At 39.0% G+C, this 24604-nt stretch overlaps 1 protein-coding gene across 2 annotated transcripts in view; it reads left to right on the forward strand.

Moving 5' to 3' along the window:
• Nucleotides 1–24098, forward strand: part of mipol1 (mirror-image polydactyly 1) — an 81907-nt gene extending 57809 nt beyond the window's left edge. For both annotated transcript variants that reach the window (XM_067613249.1, XM_067613250.1), the window contains exons 12-14: nt 14240–14334; nt 17183–17383; nt 23678–24098. In XM_067613249.1, coding sequence (XP_067469350.1) covers nt 14240–14334; nt 17183–17383; nt 23678–23744 — 363 coding nt within the window. In that variant the 3' untranslated portion in view covers nt 23745–24098. The remainder of the gene's footprint in view (nt 1–14239; nt 14335–17182; nt 17384–23677) is intronic.
• Nucleotides 24099–24604: the final 506 nt, after the last annotated feature.

Genomic DNA, 24604 nt, shown 5'->3' on the forward strand with positions numbered 1-24604 from the left:
GATTTTTAGTGCTAAAGTCCTAAAACTAGATAAAGGGAACCTGATTAAACAAAAGAGACAAAAACATTAAACTTGTTCATTTATTTGTTGAGGAAAATTATCCAATCTTACATATTTGTGTGAGGCAAAAGTATGTGAACCCTTGCTTTCAGTAACTGTTGCAGCAATAACTTCAACCAAATGTTTCCAGTAACTGTTTATCAGCTCTGAATATTGGCTTGGTGGAACTTAAGCCTGTTCCTCCTCACAGAACAGTCTCAACTCAGGGACGTTGGTGGGCGTCTTTGAATTAACTGCATGCTTCAGGTCCTTCAACTGCATTTCTACATGATTAAGGTCAGAACTTTGACTCGGCCGTTCCAAAACATCATCTTTCTTCTGCTCTAACCGTTCTTTGGTAGAACAACTTGTTGTTTAGTGTCGTTGTCTTACTGCATGACTCACTTTCTGATGAGTTTCAGTTCACAGACGGATATCTTGACATTTTCCTGTAGAATTTGCTGGTACGACTCAGAACTCACAGCTCCATCAATGATTGCAAGCTGTCCTGGTTCAGAGGCAGCAAAGCAGCTCAAACCATGATACTACCACCACCATGTTTCACAGATGGGTTCAGGTTCTTACGCTGGAATGCAGTGTTTGCTCATTGCCAAACATAACGCTTCTCATTCAAGCCGAAAAGTTCAATTTTGGTCTCATCCATCCACAGATCATTGTTCTAATCACCTTCTGGCTCCACATGGTCCTGAGCGAACTGTAGACAGCAGAAATGTTCTGTTTGGAGAGTAGTGGGTTTTTCCTTATAACTCTGCCATGAACACCATTGATGTTCAATGTTCTCCTGATGGTGGACTCATTAACAGTGCCTGTAGCCACTGCAAGAGAGACCTTTAGTTTCCTAGATGTTACCCTGGGGTCTGTTATGACCTCCTGGACTATTACACACCTGCTCTTGTGTGATTTTTGTTGTTCGACCACTCCTGGGGAGGGAAACAGTGCTGTTGGATGTCTTCCATTTATACATGATCTGCCTGACAGTCGACTGGTGGAGTCCAAACTCTTTAGAAATGGTTTTGTAACCTTTTCCAGCCTGGTGAGCATCAACAACTCTTCTTCTAAGGTCCTCAGAAATCTCCTTTGTTTGAGCCATGACACACTTCCACAAACCTGTGAAGCTCAGAGTTTGATGGTGAAGACCCAGATTTCTCTTCTTTAAATAAGGCAGGGCCTCCCAGACTCACACTTGATTGTCATCCCATTGATTGAAACACACAACTCTAATTAGCCCTTCAAATGAACTGATAATCCCAGATCCACATACAAATATTTAACATTCGATCATTTTCCTCAATAAATAAACAAACAAGTGTAAGGTTTTTGTCTCATTTGTTTAACTGATGTGTCTTTATCTAGTTTTAGGACTTGCATGGAAATCTGACTACGTTTTAAGTCATATTTATGCAGAAATAGAGCAAATTCTAAAGGGTTCACAAACTGTAAACCTCTGTTTTACAAACTAGAAAAGTCCAAATCTTCTGTAGAGAATGTTCATATTCTCTCTACTGAAACATTTAAATCAGTTTAAATATCTCAACATGCTGAGTCTTTGTGAGGCAGCAGCAGCTAAAGAAGAAGGTGGTGAAGTTGAAGCACTGAAAGGACTTGGAGTGGCAGCTCAAACAGGATTAATGGAAGAAGTTGGAGTGCTGTTAACATCGAAAGTGGGAGTGCAAACAGTAGATGGAGTTGAATCAGAGTTGAAGTGTCAGTGATTTAACAGCAGTAACAGTCATCTTTGTAGCAGTTTTGGCAACTTATGTTTGTAGTAGTTATAGTAGTAAAGTAGAAGTAGTCACACATAGTAAGTTAGTGTGAGTAGTTGAGGTAAGTTTGTGGAAGTAGTTGTGGCAAGTTCGTGCGAGTAGTAGTGGTAAGTTCGTGCGAGTAGTAGTGGTAAATTAGTGCGAGTAGTAGTAGTAAGTTAGTGGTAAGTTTGTGTGAGTAGTAGTAGTAAGTTGTGAGTAGTAGTAGTAAGTTAGTGCGAGTAGTAGCGGTAAGTTAGTGCGAGTAGTAGTGGTAAATTAGTGCAAGTAGTAGTGGTAAGTTAGTGCGAGTAGTAGTGGTAAGTTAGTGCGAGTAGTAGTAGTAAGTTAGTGTGAGTAGTAGTGGTAAGTTCCTGTGAGTAGTAGTAGTAAGTTAGTGCGAGTAGTAGCGGTAAGTTAGTGCGAGTAGTAGTGGTAAGTTAGTGCGAGTAGTAGTAGTAAGTTAGTGCGAGTAGTAGCGGTAAGTTAGTGCGAGTAGTAGTGGTAAATTAGTGCGAGTAGTAGTGGTAAGTTAGTGCGAGTAGTAGTGGTAAGTTAGTGGTAAGTTAGTGCGAGTGGTAGTAGTAAGTTAGTGCGAGTAGTAGTAGTAAGTTAGTGTGAGTAGTAGTAGTAAGTTAGTGTGAGTAGTAGTAGTAAGTTAGTGTGAGTAGTAGTAGTAAGTTAGTGTGAGTAGTAGTAGTAAGTTAGTGCGAGTAGTAGTGGTAAGTTAGTGGTAAGTTCGTGCGAGTAGTAGTAGTAAGTTAGTGTGAGTAGTAGTAGTAAGTTAGTGCGAGTAGTAGTGGTAAGTTAGTGGTAAGTTCGTGTGAGTAGTAGTAGTAAGTTAGTGTGAGTAGTAGTAGTAAGTTAGTGCGAGTAGTAGTAGTAAGTTAGTGTGAGTAGTAGTAGTAAGTTAGTGTGAGTAGTAGTAGTAAGTTAGTGCGAGTAGTAGTGGTAAGTTAGTGGTAAGTTCGTGCGAGTAGTAGTAGTAAGTTAGTGCGAGTAGTAGTAAGTTAGTGCGAGTAGTAGTGGTAAGTTAGTGCGAGTAGTAGTGGTAAGTTACTGCGAGTAGTAGTGGTAAGTTAGTGTGAGTAGTAGTAGTAAGTTAGTGCGAGTAGTAGTGGTAAGTTAGTGGTAAGTTAGTGCGAGTAGTAGTAGTAAGTTAGTAGTAAGTTAGTGTGAGTAGTAGTAAGTTAGTAGTAAGTTAGTGTGAGTAGTAGTAGTAAGTTAGTGCGAGTAGTAGTGGTAAGTTAGTGGTAAGTTAGTGTGAGTAGTAGTAGTAAGTTAGTGCGAGTAGTAGTAGTAAGTTAGTGTGAGTAGTAGTAGTAAGTTAGTAGTAAGTTAGTGTGAGTAGTAGTAGTAAGTTAGTAGTAAGTTAGTGTGAGTAGTAGTAGTAAGTTAGTGCGAGTAGTAGTGGTAAGTTAGTGGTAAGTTCGTTTGAGTAGTAGTAGTAAGTTAGTGCGAGTAGTAGTAGTAAGTTAGTGTGAGTAGTAGTAGTAAGTTAGTGCGAGTAGTAGTGGTAAGTTAGTGGTAAGTTAGTGCGAGTAGTAGTAAGTTAGTAGTAAGTTAGTGTGAGTAGTAGTAGTAAGTTAGTGCGAGTAGTAGTGGTAAGTTAGTGGTAAGTTCGTGCGAGTAGTAGTAGTAAGTTAGTGCGAGTAGTAGTGGTAAGTTAGTGCAAGTAGTAGTGGTAAGTTACTGCGAGTAGTAGTGGTAAGTTCATGCGAATAGTAGTAGTAGTCAGTGCGAGTAGTAGTGGTAAGTTCGTGTGAGTAACAGTAGTAAGTTCATGCGAGCAGTAGTAGTAGTAGTCAGTGCGAGTAGTAGTGGTAAGTTCGTGAGTAACAGTAGTAAGTTAGTTCGAGTAGTAGTAGTAAGTTAGTAGTAAGTTAGTGTGAGTAGTAGTAAGTTAGTAGTAAGTTAGTGTGAGTAGTAGTAGTAAGTTAGTGCGAGTAGTAGTGGTAAGTTAGTGGTAAGTTAGTGTGAGTAGTAGTAGTAAGTTAGTAGTAAGTTAGTGTGAGTAGTAGTAAGTTAGTAGTAAGTTAGTGTGAGTAGTAGTAGTAAGTTAGTGCGAGTAGTAGTGGTAAGTTAGTGGTAAGTTAGTGTGAGTAGTAGTAGTATGTTAGCACGAGTAGTAGTAGTAAGTTAGTGTGAGTAGTAGTAGTAAGTTAGTTGTAAGTTAGTGTGAGTAGTAGTAGTAAGTTAGTGCGAGTAGTAGTGGTAAGTTAGTGGTAAGTTCATGTGAGTAGTAGTAGTAAGTTAGTGCGAGTAGTAGTAGTAAGTTAGTGTGAGTAGTAGTAGTAAGTTAGTGCGAGTAGTAGTGGTAAGTTAGTGCGAGTAGTAGTGGTAAGTTAGTGTGAGTAGTAGTAGTAAGTTAGTGGTAAGTTTGTGTGAGTAGTAGTAGTAAGTTAGTGCGAGTAGTAGCGGTAAGTTAGTGCGAGTAGTAGTGGTAAATTAGTGCAAGTAGTAGTGGTAAGTTAGTGCGAGTAGTAGTGGTAAGTTAGTGCGAGTAGTAGTAGTAAGTTAGTGTGAGTAGTAGTAGTAAGTTAGTGGTAAGTTTGTGTGAGTAGTAGTAGTAAGTTAGTGCGAGTAGTAGCGGTAAGTTAGTGCGAGTAGTAGTGGTAAATTAGTGCAAGTAGTAGTGGTAAATTAGTGCGAGTAGTAGTGGTAAGTTAGTGTGAGTAGTAGTAGTAAGTTAGTGGTAAGTTCGTGCGAGTAGTAGTGGTAAATTAGTGCGAGTAGTAGTGGTAAGTTAGTGCGAGTAGTAGTAGTAAGTTAGTGGTAAGTTTGTGTGAGTAGTAGTAGTAAGTTAGTGCGAGTAGTAGCGGTAAGTTAGTGCGAGTAGTAGTGGTAAATTAGTGCAAGTAGTAGTGGTAAGTTAGTGCGAGTAGTAGTGGTAAGTTAGTGCGAGTAGTAGTAGTAAGTTAGTGTGAGTAGTAGTGGTAAGTTCCTGTGAGTAGTAGTAGTAAGTTAGTGCGAGTAGTAGCGGTAAGTTAGTGCGAGTAGTAGTGGTAAGTTAGTGCGAGTAGTAGTAGTAAGTTAGTGCGAGTAGTAGCGGTAAGTTAGTGCGAGTAGTAGTGGTAAATTAGTGCGAGTAGTAGTGGTAAGTTAGTGCGAGTAGTAGTGGTAAGTTAGTGGTAAGTTAGTGCGAGTGGTAGTAGTAAGTTAGTGCGAGTAGTAGTAGTAAGTTAGTGTGAGTAGTAGTAGTAAGTTAGTGTGAGTAGTAGTAGTAAGTTAGTGTGAGTAGTAGTAGTAAGTTAGTGTGAGTAGTAGTAGTAAGTTAGTGCGAGTAGTAGTGGTAAGTTAGTGGTAAGTTCGTGCGAGTAGTAGTAGTAAGTTAGTGTGAGTAGTAGTAGTAAGTTAGTGCGAGTAGTAGTGGTAAGTTAGTGGTAAGTTCGTGTGAGTAGTAGTAGTAAGTTAGTGTGAGTAGTAGTAGTAAGTTAGTGCGAGTAGTAGTAGTAAGTTAGTGTGAGTAGTAGTAGTAAGTTAGTGTGAGTAGTAGTAGTAAGTTAGTGCGAGTAGTAGTGGTAAGTTAGTGGTAAGTTCGTGCGAGTAGTAGTAGTAAGTTAGTGCGAGTAGTAGTAAGTTAGTGCGAGTAGTAGTGGTAAGTTAGTGCGAGTAGTAGTGGTAAGTTACTGCGAGTAGTAGTGGTAAGTTAGTGTGAGTAGTAGTAGTAAGTTAGTGCGAGTAGTAGTGGTAAGTTAGTGGTAAGTTAGTGCGAGTAGTAGTAGTAAGTTAGTAGTAAGTTAGTGTGAGTAGTAGTAAGTTAGTAGTAAGTTAGTGTGAGTAGTAGTAGTAAGTTAGTGCGAGTAGTAGTGGTAAGTTAGTGGTAAGTTAGTGTGAGTAGTAGTAGTAAGTTAGTGCGAGTAGTAGTAGTAAGTTAGTGTGAGTAGTAGTAGTAAGTTAGTAGTAAGTTAGTGTGAGTAGTAGTAGTAAGTTAGTAGTAAGTTAGTGTGAGTAGTAGTAGTAAGTTAGTGCGAGTAGTAGTGGTAAGTTAGTGGTAAGTTCGTTTGAGTAGTAGTAGTAAGTTAGTGCGAGTAGTAGTAGTAAGTTAGTGTGAGTAGTAGTAGTAAGTTAGTGCGAGTAGTAGTGGTAAGTTAGTGGTAAGTTAGTGCGAGTAGTAGTAAGTTAGTAGTAAGTTAGTGTGAGTAGTAGTAGTAAGTTAGTGCGAGTAGTAGTGGTAAGTTAGTGGTAAGTTCGTGCGAGTAGTAGTAGTAAGTTAGTGCGAGTAGTAGTGGTAAGTTAGTGCAAGTAGTAGTGGTAAGTTACTGCGAGTAGTAGTGGTAAGTTCATGCGAATAGTAGTAGTAGTCAGTGCGAGTAGTAGTGGTAAGTTCGTGTGAGTAACAGTAGTAAGTTCATGCGAGCAGTAGTAGTAGTAGTCAGTGCGAGTAGTAGTGGTAAGTTCGTGAGTAACAGTAGTAAGTTAGTTCGAGTAGTAGTAGTAAGTTAGTAGTAAGTTAGTGTGAGTAGTAGTAAGTTAGTAGTAAGTTAGTGTGAGTAGTAGTAGTAAGTTAGTGCGAGTAGTAGTGGTAAGTTAGTGGTAAGTTAGTGTGAGTAGTAGTAGTAAGTTAGTAGTAAGTTAGTGTGAGTAGTAGTAAGTTAGTAGTAAGTTAGTGTGAGTAGTAGTAGTAAGTTAGTGCGAGTAGTAGTGGTAAGTTAGTGGTAAGTTAGTGTGAGTAGTAGTAGTATGTTAGCACGAGTAGTAGTAGTAAGTTAGTGTGAGTAGTAGTAGTAAGTTAGTTGTAAGTTAGTGTGAGTAGTAGTAGTAAGTTAGTGCGAGTAGTAGTGGTAAGTTAGTGGTAAGTTCATGTGAGTAGTAGTAGTAAGTTAGTGCGAGTAGTAGTAGTAAGTTAGTGTGAGTAGTAGTAGTAAGTTAGTGCGAGTAGTAGTGGTAAGTTAGTGGTAAGTTAGTGCGAGTAGTAGTAAGTTAGTAGTAAGTTAGTGTGAGTAGTAGTAGTAAGTTAGTGCGAGTAGTAGTGGTAAGTTAGTGGTAAGTTAGTGCGAGTAGTAGTAAGTTAGTAGTAAGTTAGTGTGAGTAGTAGTAGTAAGTTAGTGCGAGTAGTAGTGGTAAGTTAGTGGTAAGTTAGTGCGAGTAGTAGTAAGTTAGTAGTAAGTTAGTGTGAGTAGTAGTAGTAAGTTAGTGCGAGTAGTAGTGGTAAGTTAGTGGTAAGTTCCTGTGAGTAGTAGTGGTAAGTTCCTGTGAGTAGTAGTAGTAAGTTAGTGTCAGTAGTAGTAGTAAGTTAGTGTGAGTAGTAGTAGTAAGTTAGTGTGAGTAGTAGTAGTAGTCAGTGCGAGTAGTAGTGGTAAGTTCCTGTGAGTAGTAGTAGTAAGTTAGTGTGAGTAGTAGTAGTAAGTTAGTGTGAGTAGTAGTGGTAAGTTCCTGTGAGTAGTAGTGGTAAGTTCCTGTGAGTAGTAGTGGTAAGTTCCTGTGAGTAGTAGTAGTAAGTTAGTGTGAGTAGTAGTGGTAAGTTCGTGTGAGTAGTAGTAGTAAGTTAGTGTGAGTAGTAGTGGTAAGTTCCTGTGAGTAGTAGTGGTAAGTTCCTGTGAGTAGTAGTAGTAAGTTCCTGTGAGTAGTAGTGGTAAGTTCCTGTGAGTAGTAGTAGTAAGTTAGTGTGAGTAGTAGTGGTAAGTTCCTGTGAGTAGTAGTAGTAAGTTAGTGTGAGTAGTAGTGGTAAGTTCGTGTGAGTAGTAGTAGTAAGTTAGTGTGAGTAGTAGTGGTAAGTTCCTGTGAGTAGTAGTAGTAAGTTAGTGGTAAGTTCATGCGAGTAGTAGTAAGTTAGTGTGAGCAGTAACTGCAGTAGGATTGGTAGCAGTAGTTTTGTTAGTACTAGTAGTAGTCAGGTAGTAATATTAGTAATAGCAGCAGTAGGATTAGTACAGGTACTGATAGTAACAGTACTGCTAGTGGTAATAATAGTAGTAATGTTCAATAAGTGGATGAAACTGATGTAAATGAACTCATAGCTGCTGTCTGTCAAAACTTCAATAGACTGTCAGCTGAGTGGGGGGCTCGTTTGTTACAAACTGCTCCTTTAACTCCTCATGTTAAAGGTCATTTAGTCCTCTCCCCTTCTGTCACCTCCTCATCCTAAATGACACCTCCTCCTCCTCCCCCTCTTTGGTTGACCTTAACTCCTCATGTTAAAGGTCAGCTCTGCGTCACTCCTGCTCACTGATCATCTCATTTGGAAATTATTCTGATTAATAAGTTGTGCGGCTCTTTTGAAGCGTCTCGTCTGGCCCGGCTGGAGAAGACACATATTGACTCTCAGGGTTTGGTTTCTCTTTTGATGTCTCACTTTAAACTCGGAGACATTGAGCTTTAATTAGCATAGAGGAGGAGGAGGAGGAGGAGGAGGCCATGATCAGGTCTGTAATCCCTGCTGGAGTCCACCTCCACACTGTTTGACCAGAGAAGCAGTGAGGCACATCGTCCTGTAACTATCAGCCCGCAGGTTCGATCCCTGCAGCAGTATCAGAGGTCAGCAGGTGAGGAGACAGGAGTCCATTTGTTTAGTTTCACCCAGGGCCAGATGTTGGAAGGCTTTTGTTTCTGTTTTCTTCTCACAAATAACATGTTGTATTACTCATGTTCTCTTGCATACTTATTGGTGTGAATGCTGACAAGCAGTCACACTTCTGTTCTTCAAATCTTTATTTATTTTCTTTCCTCTGTATGTTTTTCGATCGCTAACTACTTCTCCATACTTTCAGCCACAGAAACCTATCAAATATCAAAAGGTTCAGCTCTTTAAAGACATTTGTTCTGTTACTTTTATTCTTTCTAGCATATTCCAGTGATTTTATATCATTTTCAAAAATAATTAAATTTATAATGGAACGTCTATGGGAGGAATGTTTGAAAGTTGATATCTCAAAAACTAAAAGTGCTGCAGTATAATTATACTTCATGTACAGGTGTCGCATGTGGAAATGCTTCACATATTAAAACATGGGACCAACAGCGCCACCATGTGATCAATTATTATGTGTTTTACATTTTGGCTAAACTCATGAACCATGAGGCCTTTCAAAACAATATTTGCACAGTGTGATCCTCGGATGATGCCGAGTAGACTGATATAGGCCACGCCCATTTCTGACCGGAAAAATTTTCCCTCATTTTGGATTTTTTTGTGAACTCATTTTTTGCTTTCATTGGAACATATTGCATCTAATCTTCACCAAACTTGGTACAGACCATATTTAGACGACCCTGAACAGAACTTAGGAGTTTATTTTTTGGTATCATTTACCGTTTGTCTGTAATTAGTTACCAAACTTTTGAATGCGTGGCCCGATGCACTTAACAGGCCATAACTCTTCAACACTGAATTTGATTACAACCAGTTTAGGGAATGTTGTACATACAGACACACTGCACAAGTGTGTAAGACTTAATATAATTCTGCCCACGGACACTACTGTAATATTATAACATGATATTTCTGCAATTCTGTTGTCTTAAATAAAATTAAACTTGGTACAGAAGTTCTCCATGACAATCTGCACAACATACTGAATTATGGCACCAACAGCCCCACCTTGTGGTCATTAGCAAAACACCACCATACTACTTATTAACTGCCATGTCTTATAAATGTAATATGTCATGGTAACCAAATTCTGCAAAGTTGCACAGATGTGGATGCTGAACAAGTCTTTACTATTTACAGCAACGCTTTGTAATTTATTTCAGCTGTCAGCATTGACATGCGTTTTCCGCAGGAAAATTAGTTATTATTTTCATTCCATACATTTCTTTGCTTGCATAAATTTGTATAAATGTACATATGTAATGACTTATTGTAAAAAAAAAAAAGATTTTTGTCACCTATCTCCTAAACTTTTTATGCGACCAAGACGTTCCATATGTCAAACTGTGTGGAATTCTTTGTAGATTTATGCTCTGACTTTTATTATTGATACCATTTATACTTTTTGATTCATTAATGTTTAAATAATAATACAGACTTTCATTGTATTTATAAATCAGCCACTGTGTACAGTAGAAACTCCATTCAAATTTCAAAATGCTCAGTATGACATGCTGATCGAACATGCACACTTTCATATTGATGACAATTATGGTTAATGAGTTATAAAATACATGGAGGTTAATGAAGCCCCATCCACTCCCAGTGTATGTGTGGGCTTCACTGACCGTCATGAAGCTCATACATTTAATGCAGTGGAAACTCCATTCAGTCTCCACATGCTTATCACCCCCTGATTATAAAACTCATAGTTTGACATGTAACATACGTTAAGCCAATGAACTGTTTCCAGTTCCAGTGTGCTAATAACAGGCATCATTTACAGAAGCAAGACATATTTACTTCAACATGCAAATGAACTGTGATGGACCACATAATTCTAGACCGCTTCATATGCATATAATTCCAAACTACTGCAAAACATCAATGCAAAACCAAACTAGTCAGCTGACAGCAATCACAGACATTGTCTTCAGGAAATGCTCTTTTTCTTAGTTATGTTACTAAAAAACAATTATTATGGAGAGAAAAATGGGCCAATGTTGATAATTAATTTTACATATGTGATTGTTTTGTAATGACTAACAGTGGTGTTATGGTTTGTGTTACATTTATTTGTCATTTTAAGCGTTTATTAGATGTCGACAGTAGATAAATGAAAGGAAACAAGGGGAGAGAGAGAGAGACAGGGAATGACAGGCAACAAAGGGCCACTGCTGAAAATGGGACTGTGGACTTGGTTTTCAATGACCTGTGAAGACAGTATCAGCTAGAAATGTTCAGACCAATCCTAAGAATCTGTATCTGGGCTTAAATAAAATCAGATCAGATGTGGATCTTTTCTGTCCTGTGTTCGGTGTTGCAGCTGCTCTCCTCTGCAGAGCAGCATCTGACTGCAGATCAGAGTCAACATCAGAGATCAGAGTAGAAAACCTTCAGTGAGCAGCTTCTCATGTTCAGCCACACTGAGCTTCACTTTCAGCTTTGGTTAAAATGACAACTGTGATTCTATCTCTCTCTCTCTCTCCGTTGTTTGAGTTGAGTTGTGTATATTTTGCGGCTCTTTGATTCTTTCTTTTATTTCATCCCTTCGGTGTTCAGTGCTTTCTACCTCGTTCATTTTAGACTGACTGACTAATGAGCTGCTGCTTCAGTAAATCAACAGCTTTAAAATTTCTTTTTTAATATATATGTGCTTATTATTTTTTGGGAGCATAGAGGGAATACAGACAAACCAAAAAAATATCTACAAACAAACACAGCACATTAATGATAATAACAGGAACCACAGTCATAAATTAAATTGAATACAAAGCAGTTTTTCTTTAACCCTCAGAGACCCGTGGTGGCGTCTGTGATCTCGGCCGAGTCTTTTAGAGGCTGTAGCAGGCTCACGTTTAAAGCTGCAGTGAAGATTCTGGTATCATGTGAAACCAGATGACCTCAGGCAATGTCATGTTATGCTAGCTTGTTGGGAAAGGGGCTAAAACTGGCATTGTGCTTTTTCAAAGGGGTCCCTTGACCTCTCACCTTAAGATATCTGATTGAAAATGGGTTCTATGGTTGCCCACTCTATTCTAATCCCATGCAGTCTTTTGCTGCAGTATAAATTGGGTCTGACTGGAAAACTGAGACTCTTGTTGATTCAATGAGTCCAACTGTATTCATGTGTGATGATTTCAGTCACCATAGCAACCATTTCATTACAGTGAGATTTTATGAAACTTGACCTCACTGTATAAAATGACCTATTGTTACCTCGAGGGCGTTCAGAGGATGTTTGGCTTTCCTGGTTATACTGACAATAAGGAGGTTTCTGAGCAGTTTCCAGAACAGAAGTGCTCGCCATCCATTGGCTGGAAAATGTAATTCTTACAGAAATCTCCAAATGTCAAAAGTTTTTGATACCAAATCACAGCATGAATTTTTCTGTTGTGTTCCTCAAGGTCTTGGTGGTATTTTGGAGGCATTTTTGACCATTTTTATCAATTTTAAAATGGTCAAAAATGGTTAAATTAGGCACCAAATCTGTTTAACAAATGATATCAACCCAAAAATTGCTGCAACAACTTATGAGACGTCATATACTTCCATCATAATGTTCTAAGCACGTAACCAAAACACAATGTTTATTACAGTTTTATGACTAGAAGAACTTGACACACAATGCTGAGCTGCATCTCAAATTTATGTTCAGTCTCCCAGCTTTCAGATGATGAATTACCACTTCTATGTGGCAGATACTGTTTACCTGCTGCCCCCCTAAAGAAGACAAAAATGGGTCTATGGTGGGTCTCTAAGGGTTAAAGAGTACAAAAGTCTATATACATAGTAAAAAAAAGGAATATACACAGCAAGGTGTTTTACATTGAACACAACACATCAGTTTTTACCTTGAAAAATGCCATTACAGGTTCTTATCTTACACCACCTCTGTCTTCACTATAAAATCTCTCCAGTTGTGATGTGTTTGCCATTTCTCTCCACCAATCATACCAACGTACAGATTTATTTTTTTTATTGTATTTATTTATTGGGACAGTGTGCAGTTTTAAACATGAAAGATGCACTGCACCGGTGTTAGCTCAAAGCTAATTTACATCCACAGTCCCCCAACAATCAAAACATACAACAGCACAACAACAAACAGTACAAAATACAAAGCTACACACAACAGCACATCACATACACCCACAATGTCAATTAGAAATTAATAATGTAAACTTGTCAAATTAAAAGCAAGACGACCTGCACTAATGAGACGACCATAGATGGAGACATGGATGGACACAGCTGATTGGTCTTTAGTAGATTTTTTAATTTGGCCTTGAATGTGTTGATTGAACTGCAGATCCAAACAAAAGAGCCATTTCTTCATACTTATTGGCCAAAGATGAGGAACTTATTGTTCTATGAGAGGATCAGGTTCCCAGCGTTTTCCAAAAGCCTTGAATAAACAATGATACAACACAATATGTGTAAAATTTACTGCATGATCAGAGAATGAGTTAAATCACTGATCGTAGACTTATTTCAGGAATAAAGCTGTAACTTTTCCTGTGTAATGTTTTAAACTGTATAAAATGCCTGACATTAACCGAACAGTAGTGTATACTCTTCAAACATCCGTAGCAGCTGTAAATTTGACAGGTTTGCGGTGTGTTCAGTGTTTACACAGTAAAAACAGTTAAAATCCTGGCAGCAGTCAGACTGTAGTCTCTGGATGTTCAGTGTGCTGTTGTCTCGGTGAGCTGATAAAAGTCAAACCCTCATTATGAAGTGTGTTGACACTCATGTTAGTTAATTAGTTAATTAATCCTTTATTTAATCAGGAAGTCTAACTGAGATCAAGATCTTAATCTCTTTCAATGGAGACCTGCGCACATGTATTTATTTTATTTTTATTTAACCAGAAAGCCTCTTGAGATTCATGATCTCCTTTACAAGAGAGACGAGGCCAAAATGGCAGCGAGAGATAAACATCACAGAAAAACGCGTCATTCATTTACACAAATAACACAATAAAACAGGAGCTGTGAGACGAGATCAGATGTGACCATTTAAAATGGTTCCAGGCTGAGAGTGCAGAGTAGTTCAGCTGTTAGAAACAGCTCATTTACCATGGAGGGCTTTATTAATGGAATGAATCATGGACCAAGCGAGGCATCACCTCCTTTTGCCAAATAATAACAAATTTTGTGGATTTATGGCAGTGAAGTTTTTACCCGTACTCAGAGATCCACCTCTTTCTAAAGGAAATAAGAGACTCTGATATGTAGTGACGCTTATCATTCAAAACATACTGAAGGCATCGTAGGCAGAAAATATGAGGGCTTCTCCTCAATGAATAAAAAATATCATAGTGATATGAGAGGAAACCCAGTCTGCTTCCACTGACTGGTTGTTCTGGAGAGATTTCTGCTGGAAGAACTAGAGGAACCCTCCCACCACCTCTTATCAACATAATCACCTCTTTTTGCTCAGTGGAGAAAATGACTTTTACCCTTCGACTCCAAAAGGAGAAGGCGGATAAACGCTGGGAAAAATGGGATTGCTATAATTTTTCTACTATACTTTTTCTTTCTTAACCCTTTAACTGTGTTATGAACTGTAAATGTGTTTTTCTTTGACTGATTGTGCTGTTTTTGTCCCAGATCCCATCTGTTCTCTGTCCATACAAAAACTAAAAGTATTAAAAACATGAAATGAAGCGGTTCAGTTAACGTGTATAATGAGTCTGATGCAGCTGAGCTCAAACGAACTCACAACACGATCACAAGTAGCACTTAATGTTTTAAAATGTAGTGATTGACAGGACTGACAGCAAGTGACAATCAGGTGCTTCATCATCTTTCATCATCATCATCGTTCACACAGGTCGACTGTTGTGTCTTATCAATGAGTTTACTACCAGCGGTGACATGTGATGGTTTTATCCAATCAGGAGGACCTGCTGAGGCTTCAGAGAGAGCGAGACGCAGCTGTGGAGGACAGGCGCCGGCTGGAGGCGGAGCTACAGACACTACGAGCCAATCACAGGTCTTGGCTAACATCACACACACACACAACAGTGAAAAAAGTTTAAATAAATAATGTTAATCTAATCAACTGACAGCAACACATGAAGCATCAGCAGCTCACAGATTCGAGACGGTTTGTACACTGTCGCAGCGGTGGGTGGGGCTAAACATGAAGCCCCGCCCCCACTCTCAGTGGCAATGAGGGCTTCTCAAAAAGCTTCTTTACTTCCCCACATTTTGTTCTCCGTTTCACTCAATGAAAAGTTATTGAAAAGGGAAAATAAAGCTTTACAAACTAACAGTAGTATAACTAGCTTGCTGGCTTAGCTTGTTCACTAATGGGACAATAAGTTGACACAGTTGTTTAAAGCTGTATTAGTATCATGTCTTCCTAACGGTGTGTCTGTATATAAAGGTGGATGTAGTGACGTCACCCATTGGTTTCACTGAAGCTGCTTTTCCTGCTAACAGGGCAGCTGTCGTAATCAAGTAACATTAAACTTAAAAAACTTAAATATTGTGACAATAGTTCGACTTTAGAGATTGAGACCAGAATGACTCAACAATGAATGATTCAGAATTTCTCCAGTGAGAAGTTGAGGCTTTTTGAATGGGAGTCAGTTGGATCAGCTAGCGGTCGTCGGTGGCATTTTAAGGTACTTCAGCTTCAAGATGTGTTTGCCGCTTTATTTTTACTCCAACAGAGAAGCTTCAATAAAACAATGAAACATTGAAACCATTGAATCAATGTTTGACAGCTGCTATAATTTGCCACCTCTGTGTTTTTGATCTCATGTAATTCATAAATGAATTAATCAAAGAACTGAGGCTAGAAAAGCATATAAAACTATATAAAGTTCATGTCTAATTCAGACCTGACCTGATGTCTCAGATCAAGGTTTGCAGTAACAGACAGCAGGTCGGATGCTAAAGCTGAACTTTATTCAGATGAAGACGACACTTTACTTTCAATCTGTCAAAACAACACAACACAGAGTCTAATTGAATCAGGACGAATGTTTGTTAAAGGAACAGAAATAACAATCACAGACTGACGTCACGTTCTAATAAATCAACTGAATCATATCAGATTCATGTTGAACACACTTTTAATGTAAACACAGATGATGAAAGTTGGTTTAAAATATATCGACCAAAATATGCCTGAACCCTCATCAAAGAGTTTGATTGTATTACACTGTCTCATTAATTAATCAATCAATTCAATCAATCTTTATTTATAAAGCACCAAATCACAACAAAAGTCATCTCAGGGCACTTTTCACATAGAGCAGGTCAAGACCGAACTCTTTAATTTACAGAGACCCAACAATTCCCCCATGAGCAGCAGCAGGAAAAACTCCCCTTTAACGGGTAGAAACCTCAAGCAGAACCCGGCTCTTGGTGGGCGGCCATCTGCTTTGACCGGTTGGGTTGAGAGAGAGAAAGAGAGAGGGAAAGGGGGAGGGGGGGGGGGCAGAATAACAACAATCATAACAATAACAATAACAACAGCAGCAGCAGACAAGGAAGCACAAAAACTCAGAGGAAGAAGCAAAGTTAGTGAGATGCATTGATGTTACATGAATGCATACAGATGGAGAGGAGGAGGAGGAGAGAGGAGCTCAGTGCATCATGGGAAGTCCCCCAGTAGTCTAGGCCTATAGCAGCATAACTAAGGGCTGATCCAAGGCGAGCCTGGTCGGCCCTAACTATAAGCTTTATCAAAAAGGAAAGTTTTAAGCCTACTCTTAAACATAGAGAGGGTGTCTGCACCCCGGACCCAATCTGGAAGATGATCCACAGGAGAGGAGCCTGATAGCTGAATTGACTAATTAATTGATCATCAGAATGTTCACAGATGTTATGAATTAATGAATCAGAAGTGGTTCTCAGCATATGAAGTAATGATACTAACTATATAAGGTTTGTGTCTAATTCAGACCTGACACTAACAGCAACAGCAGCATCACAACAGTCACAGTGTAAAGTGCTGTTAGCGCCTCCTACAGGCTGCAGAGTTCATTACAGCCACAGTATAAACAAAAAAACATCCTAACCAGACCTGAACCGCAGCGCTGTCGCATCATCAAACATCATTATTGATTAACAGTGACGTGTTTAAAGGTTTTATAAAACACAGACAGATGATGTCGTCCTGCTGATCACTGCCGTCGTTCTGGAGTCACATGATCAAACCGCAGATCTGGAGGTTAATCTAATCTGTATTTAATGTTTGATATTGAACATGATGAACAACCTGCATCTGTACCATTTGGATCTGTTTCAGTCTATCGAATATGTTTACACTGTAATATTCCAGCAGCTGGGCGCCAATAAAATACGTAAAATAACAAAATAACCATCTCATAAAAAACAGTCATTTTCCATATTAAAATACAGTTCATAGCTTTAAATAAAAAATAAATAAAATCTTTTTTTTTTGGTTTGGCTTTTTAATCATAAATAAGATATTTCCACTTATAAAAAATTAAATTCCCCATAAAAATATACTGACTATAAAACAGATAATCAGGTTTAATCAGGTTGTTGTAAAACAGGTAATGAGGTTTAGAATTGCATCAATCTACTTAAGATCATATTAAGTGTAATATGAGTTATATGTTTCATGTTATTTTACATTAGACATGTATTTTGTAATTTTATTGACATTTTCATGTATTTTTGAAATACTGGAAATATCTGTAAAATACACATTTTTTACAACATAAACCAGAAGTCTGAGAACATTTACACACATGCAGATAACAAGAAGCTGTGAGACCAAACATGCCGCAGTGATGATGTCACAGTGATGTCACCATGATGATGTCACAGCTGATCAGTTTGTGTGTGTTCTCTCTCAGCTCTCGGGGACTCCTGACTCCTCCATCTCTTGCCGCTGACTGCAGCTCTGCGGCGGCGGGTCCCCTGCAGTCCCCGCCCCCCCCACAGGCCCCGCCCCCGAAGGCCCAGCTGCAGCAGCTGTCGAAGGAGAAGCAGAGCGTGGAGGCGGAGCTTCAACGCTGCCAGGAGGCGGAGCGAGAAGCCATCGATAGAGTTCGCAGGTACGTTACTGAACAAACCTGTAAAGATCTGCAGTTTCATCCTGCCGTCACCATGACAACACAAACACAAACAAGTCAGTAGAGCTGTGAAGTGAGAGGAGATATTTCTGGTTACTGCAGTAAAATCCCCTTCAGACTGATCAACATGAAACTCTCCTGTTGAATCATCACAGGAAAACATGAACAACTGTGTTAAAAAATATCTGCTTCAAAACTGAAGGAGAGACTTTAACTACGACTCCCAAGATGCATTTCATTCATTCATTTCCTCACACTTACACTGAAATGTCTCCGCCATCTAGCTTTCAACCCTTTCATAACTGACTTCACTGCTGTACGCTGAGATCCATCTGAGGGAACCTGCAGGATTAGACTCTGTTGACTTCCTGCATCCTCAGTTAAAGGCGCAGTCCTCCGAAATTCCCTCCCTGCCAGTTCAACACAGATTCAAAAGTTTAAAACGTTTGTTTAAAACTTGGCCAGAACTGTAATCATGACACCAACTAGTCATTATTTGTGGACTTGGGTTCATGCTATAAATGGTTTGTGTTTTGAACACCTATGGGAGATGTTAGACAGCGCTCTCCACCACCGTCATCAAAACATCTTCTGATCCACAAGAGTTCAGAGACCGTAGAATCAATAACAAGGCTGAGGAACAGCGTTCTGATTGGCTGACAGCTGGACTCAAATATCCAGTCAGTTTGGGTCAGTGGAGGCCTAAAGGTTAGAGAAGCAAGCTTGTGACTGGAGGGTCGCTGGTTCAATCCCCGGACCGACAGGATCGATCTGTGTGGGGAAGTGAAGCAGCAGCACTCGCCCCTCCCTCATTACCTCCTCTGAAGTGCCCTCGAGCAAGACACTGAACTCCAACTGCTGCAGCGGCAGCAGGTCAGACTGTGAATGTGATGTTCCTGTAAAGAAGAGCATTGAAGAAGAAGAAGAAGAAGAAGAAGAAGGAGAAGAAGAAGAAGAAGCTCCCCTAATAAATAAAGGTCTAAAAAAAATCAGACGGCAAAAAGTCACAGCTGACAGGAAGTTTGAACCTCAGTTTTCATTGGAAGATCACCTGCTGTGTGTGTGTGTGTGTGTGTGTGTCTGTGTGTCTGTGTGTGTGTGTGTGTGTGTGTGTGTGTGTCTGTGTGTCTGTGTGTCTGTGTGTGTGTGTGTGTGTGTGTGTGTGTGTGTGTGTGTGTCTGTGTGTGTGTGTGTGTCTGTGTGTCTGTGTGTGTGTGTGTGTGTGTGTGTGTGTGTCTGTGTGTCTGTGTGTCTGTGTGTGTGTGTCTGTGTGTGTCTGTGTGTGTGTGTGTGTCTGTGTGTGTGTGTGTGTGTGTGTCTGTGTGTCTGTGTGTCTGTGTGTGTGTGTGTCTGTGTGTGTGTGTGTGTCTGTGTGTGTGTGTGTATGTGTGTGTGTGTGTGTGTGTCTGTGTGTGTGTGTGTGTGTGTGTGTGTGTGTGTGTGTGTGTGTCTGTGTGTGTGTGTGTGTGTCTGTGTGTCTGTGTGTGTGTGTGTGTGTCTGTGTGTGTGTGTGTGTGTGTGTGTGTGTGTGTGTGTGTCTGTGTGTGTGTGTGTGTGTCTGTGTGTGTGTGTGTGTGTGTGTGTGTGTGTGTGTGTGCATACATTCAGTGACCTTTACAAACACAAACAAACCTGTTAACATGTTGGTTTCTGTCATGATGTTGATTTCATTCGACTGTTAACCATCAACTCCAACTAAAACTAAATAAGAAGCTTTTAAACAGAACTGACATCAAACGTTTGACGTTCTTCCTCAGTGAATAAAAACTAAATGATGATGAGGAAGACGAGCGTTTTAACCTCTTCCACTCCAACATCATTCTGGAGCAAAAACTCAACTTTAATAGTGAAATGAAAATGTCTGCAGCTCCTGAACCAGCGTGAGCATCATCAGCGAGCTCGTTGCAGCGAGGAAACAGAAACAGAGGAGTCGCTTCCTGAAGTCAATAAACACTGAAACATTTACTGTGTTCTGTAGAGGACGAGGATCAACAGGTGTGTTCACGTGTTAATGAGGTCAACGTGTTAATGAGGTTAACGTGTTAATGAGGTTAATGAGGTTAATGAGGTTAACGTGTTAATGAGGTTAACGTGTTAATGTGTTAATGAGGTTAATGAGGTTAATGAGGTTAACGTGTTAATGAGGTTAACGTGTTAATGAGGTTAACGTGTTAATGTGTTAATGAGGTTAATGAGGTTAACGTGTTAATGAGTTAACGTGTTAATGAGGTTAACGTGTTAATGAGGTTAACGTGTTAATGTGTTAATGAGGTTAATGAGGTTAACGTGTTAATGAGGTTAACGTGTTAATGTGTTAATGAGGTTAATGAGGTTAACGTGTTAATGAGGTTAACGTGTTAATGTGTTAATGAGGTTAATGAGGTTAACCTGTTAATGAGGTTCACGTGTTAATTAGGTTAATGTGTTAATGTGTTAATGAGGTTAACATGTTAATTAGGTTAACGTGTTAATTAGGTTAACGTGTTAATTAGGTTAACGTGTTAATGTGTTAATGAGGTTAACGTGTTAATGTGTTAATGAGGTTAACGTGTTAATTAGGTTAACGTGTTAATGTGTTAATGAGGTTAACGTGTTAATTAGGTTAACGTGTTAATTAGGTTAACGTGTTAATGTGTTAATGAGGTTAATGTGTTAATTAGGTTAACGTGTTAATTAGGTTAACGTGTTAATGTGTTAATGAGGTTAACGTGTTAATTAGGTTAACGTGTTAATTAGGTTAACGTGTTAATGTGTTAATGAGGTTAACGTGTTAATTAGGTTAACGTGTTAATTAGGTTAACGTGTTAATGTGTTAATGAGGTTAACGTGTTAATTAGGTTAACGTGTTAATGTGTTAATGAAGTTAATGAGGTTAATATGTTAACGTGTTAATGAGGTTAACGTGTTAACGTGTTAATGGGATTAATGAGGTTAACGTGTTAATGAGGTTAATATGTTAATGAGGTTAATGTGTTAATGAGGTTAACCTGTTAATGAGGTTAATATGTTAATGAGGTTAATGTGTTAACGTGTTAGAGGTTAACGTGTTAATGTGTTAATGAGGTTAACGTGTTAATGAGGTTAACGTGTTAATGTGTTAGAGGTTAACGTGTTAATGAGGTTAACGTGTTAATGTGTTAATGAGGTTAACGTGTTAATTAGGTTAACGTGTTAATGTGTTAGAGGTTAACGTGTTAATGAGGTTAACGTGTTAATGTGTTAATGAGGTTAACGTGTTAATTAGGTTAACGTGTTAATGTGTTAGAGGTTAACGTGTTAATGAGGTTAACGTGTTAATGTGTTAATGAGGTTAATGAGGTTAACGTGTTAATGAGGTTAACGTGTTAATGTGTTAATGAGGTTAACGTGTTAATTAGGTTAACGTGTTAATTAGGTTAACGTGTTAATGTGTTAATGAGGTTAACGTGTTAATGAGGTTAACGGGTTAATGAGGTTAACGTGTTAATGTGTTAATGGGATTAATGAGGTTAACGTGTTAATGAGGTTAATATGTTAATGAGGTTAATGTGTTAATGAGGTTAACGTGTTAATGAGGTTAATATGTTAACGTGTTAATGAGGTTAATATGTTAACGTGTTAATGAGGTTAACGTGTTAATGGGATTAATGAGGTTAACGTGTTAATGAGGTTAATGTGTTAATGAGGTTAACGTGTTAATGAGGTTAACGTGTTAATGAGGTTAATATGTTAATGAGGTTAATGTGTTAATGAGGTTAACGTGTTAATGAGGTTAACGTGTTAATGAGGTTAATGTGTTAATGAGGTTAACGTGTTAATGAGGTTAATATGTTAATGTGTTAATGAGGTTAATGTGTTAATGAGGTTAATATGTTAATGAGGTTAATGTGTTAATGAGGTTAATATGTTAACGTGTTAATGTGTTAATGAGGTTAACGTGTTAATGAGGTTAATGTGTTAATGAGGTTAATATGTTAATGAGGTTAATGTGTTAATGAGGTTAACGTGTTAATGAGGTTAATATGTTAATGAGGTTAATATGTTAATGAGGTTAATGTGTTAATGAGGTTAACGTGTTAATGAGGTTAATATGTTAACGTGTTAACGTGTTAATGTGTTAATGAGGTCAATGTGTTAATGAGGTTAATATGTTAATGAGGTTAATGTGTTAATGAGGTTAACATGTTAATGAGGTTAATGAGGTTAATGAGGTTAATATGTTAATGAGGTTAATGTGTTCATGAGGTTAACGTCTTAATGAGGTTAACGTCTTAATGAGGTTAATATGTTAACGTGTTAATGAGGTTAACGTGTTAACGTGTTAATGAAGTTAACGTGTTAATGAGGTTAACGTGTTGTGTTAATGAGGTTAACATGTTAATGAGGTTAACATGTTAATGTGTTAATGAGGTTAACGTGTTAACGTGTTAATGAGGTTAACATGTTAATGTGTTAATGAGGATAACGTGTTAACGTGTTAATGAGGATAACGTGGAAATGAGGTTAACGTGTTAATGAAGTTAACGTGTTAATGAGGTTAAAGTGTTAATGTGTTAATGAGGATAACGTGTTAATGAGGTTAACGTGTTAATGTGTTAATGAGGTCAATGTGTTAATGAGGTTAATATGTTAATGAGGTTAATGTGTTAATGAGGTTAACATGTTAACGTGTTAACGTGTTAATGAGGTTAATGTGTTAATGAAGTTAACGTGTTAATGTGTTAATGAGGTTAACGTGTTAATGAGGTTAACGTGTTAACGTGTTAATGAGGTTAACGTGTTAATGTGTTAATGTGTTAATGAGGTTAACGTGTTAATGAAGTTAACGTGTTAATGAGGTTAACGTGTTAATGAGGTTAACGTGTAAATGTGTTAATGAAGTTTATGTGTTAGAGGTTAACGTGTTAACGTGTTAATGAGGTTAACGTGTTAACGTGTTAGAGGTTAACGTGTTAATGTGTTAATGAGGTTAACGTGTAAATGTGTTAATGAAGTTAATATGTTAGAGGTTAACGTGTTAACGTGTTAATGAGGTTAACGTGTTAACGTGTTAGAGGTTAACGTGTTAATGTGTTAATGAGGTTAACGTGTTAATGAGGTTAACGTGTTAATGTGTTAGAGGTTAACGTGTTAATGAGGTTAACGTGTTAATGTGTTAACGTGTTCAGTCTAACATACATGTTACTTACTGTCTGACAGAATTGAAAACGTGATGCTGTTTTAGTTCTAAACAAACTAACGTGACCAAACTCATCCTGGTGAAGGAACATGTGACTCACTGGCGTGTTTTTAATGTGTTCTGGACAACATGGAGGGTTAGTGTTAGAGGATTGATCGCCGTCGTCAGAAACATGTTGCTGTTGTTACTCTGCGATGTGTTCAAAGGCTCTGTGAGCGTGTGGGACAGCAGAGGTTTGGCACTGATCTGTATTCAGCAGCGTGTGAGAGAGAATTAAAGCTTCAGATTGTGACGTGTGATGCTGAATAACGTGACTTCTTCTTCTGCTGCTGCTGCTGCTGCTGCTGCTGCTGTCGGCTCATCAGCCTGAAGATGAGGGGATGAGACTCGTGATGAAGGCAGCTTAACTCGTCCGTCTGCGTCCCGCGTCGTCCTCCTGGACTCAAACCTGCAGATCTCTGCTGTAATTTAGCTGCCAGCGGGGGGGCAGAGAGGAAGAGGAGGAGGAGGAGGAGGAGGAGGAGGAGGAGGAGGGCTTCTGAATGAAGTGAAGAATATTTACTCTGTACAGAGGAGGAGGGCAGATATCTGCTTATTAGAGACGACAAGTTTAATTTAGTTTGAAGACACACACACACACACACACACATACACACACATACACATATATATACACACACACACACACACATACACACACACACACACACATACACACACACACACACACATACACATATATATACACACACATACACACACACACACACACACACACACAGACACACACACACACACATACACACACACACACACACACACACACACACACACATACATACACACACACATACACACACACACACACACACACACACAGACACACACACACACACATACACACACACACACACACACACACACATACACATACACACACACACACACACACACACACAGGTTGTTAGTTTGATTCCCACTGACGAATATTATCTTGTCTGTAATGTGTTCTGGTTTGTGCATCTCTAACACTCTCTCCTCCCCCTCCTCTTCCTCTTCCTCTCTCTCCTCCCCCTCTTCTTCCTCTTCCTGTCTTTTCTCCCCCTCCTCTTCCTCAGGTTGGAGCGTCTGGTCGAGGTGTTGAGGAAGAAAGTCGGGACAGGAAACCTTCGATCTGTCATCTGATGTTTTGTTTTGTTTTAATCAAACTTTGTTTTTTTTTTCTTGTTTTAAATCTTTTGTTTCTTTTTTGTATCTTTTTATCTTCAGATATTTAAAAACCAAAAATGTTTCTTTGAGGCCTCAAACTTCAGTTTAGTTTTGTGATTTAATGTAGTTTCTGTTTTCTAATAAAACACATTTATGCATCATTGTTTATGTAAAATGAGGAATCAGCTGTTTGATCTTTTATCATATTTTCATGTTTATTCTTCTCTGTTCTCATTAAATCTCAAACTGTTCATGAGTCCAATGTTTTTCTGATTGAATCTGACGTGATTTGGATTTTTATGCGTAAAAATAAAAAAAACATAAAACTGATGTTTCATGTTTTTGCTGAAAAGATGTTTGACTTTAATCTGATTGTATGATGACATCATTCATGTTTCTGTCTTATGGATCCTTCCTGGGTTCACTGCTCCTCCTCCTCCTCCTCCTCATCCTCCTCCTCTCCTCCTCCTCCTCCTCCTCCTCCTCCTCCTCCTCCTCCTCTCCTCCTCCTCTCCTCCTCCTCCTCCTCCTCCTCTCCTCCTCCTCTCCTCCTCCGCCTCCTCTCCTCCTCCTCCTCCTCCTCCTCTCCTCCTCCTCCTCCTCCTCCTCTCCTCCTCTCCTCCTCCTCATCCTCCTCCTCCTCTCCTCCTCCTCTCCTCCTCCTCCTCCTCCTCATCCTCCTCCTCCTCCTCCTCTCCTCCTCCTCCTCCTCTCCTCCTCCTCCTCCTCCTCTCCTCCTGTCCTCCTCCTCTCCTCCTCCTCCTCGTCTCTAATTGAAGATCAGTCTGCCTTTTAGTTCTTCTGTTGATTTAAGGTTTGTCTCTTAAACTCTTCTG

Source organism: Thunnus thynnus, chromosome 16 (genome assembly GCF_963924715.1).
Source record: "Thunnus thynnus chromosome 16, fThuThy2.1, whole genome shotgun sequence".
NCBI lineage: Eukaryota > Metazoa > Chordata > Actinopteri > Scombriformes > Scombridae > Thunnus > Thunnus thynnus.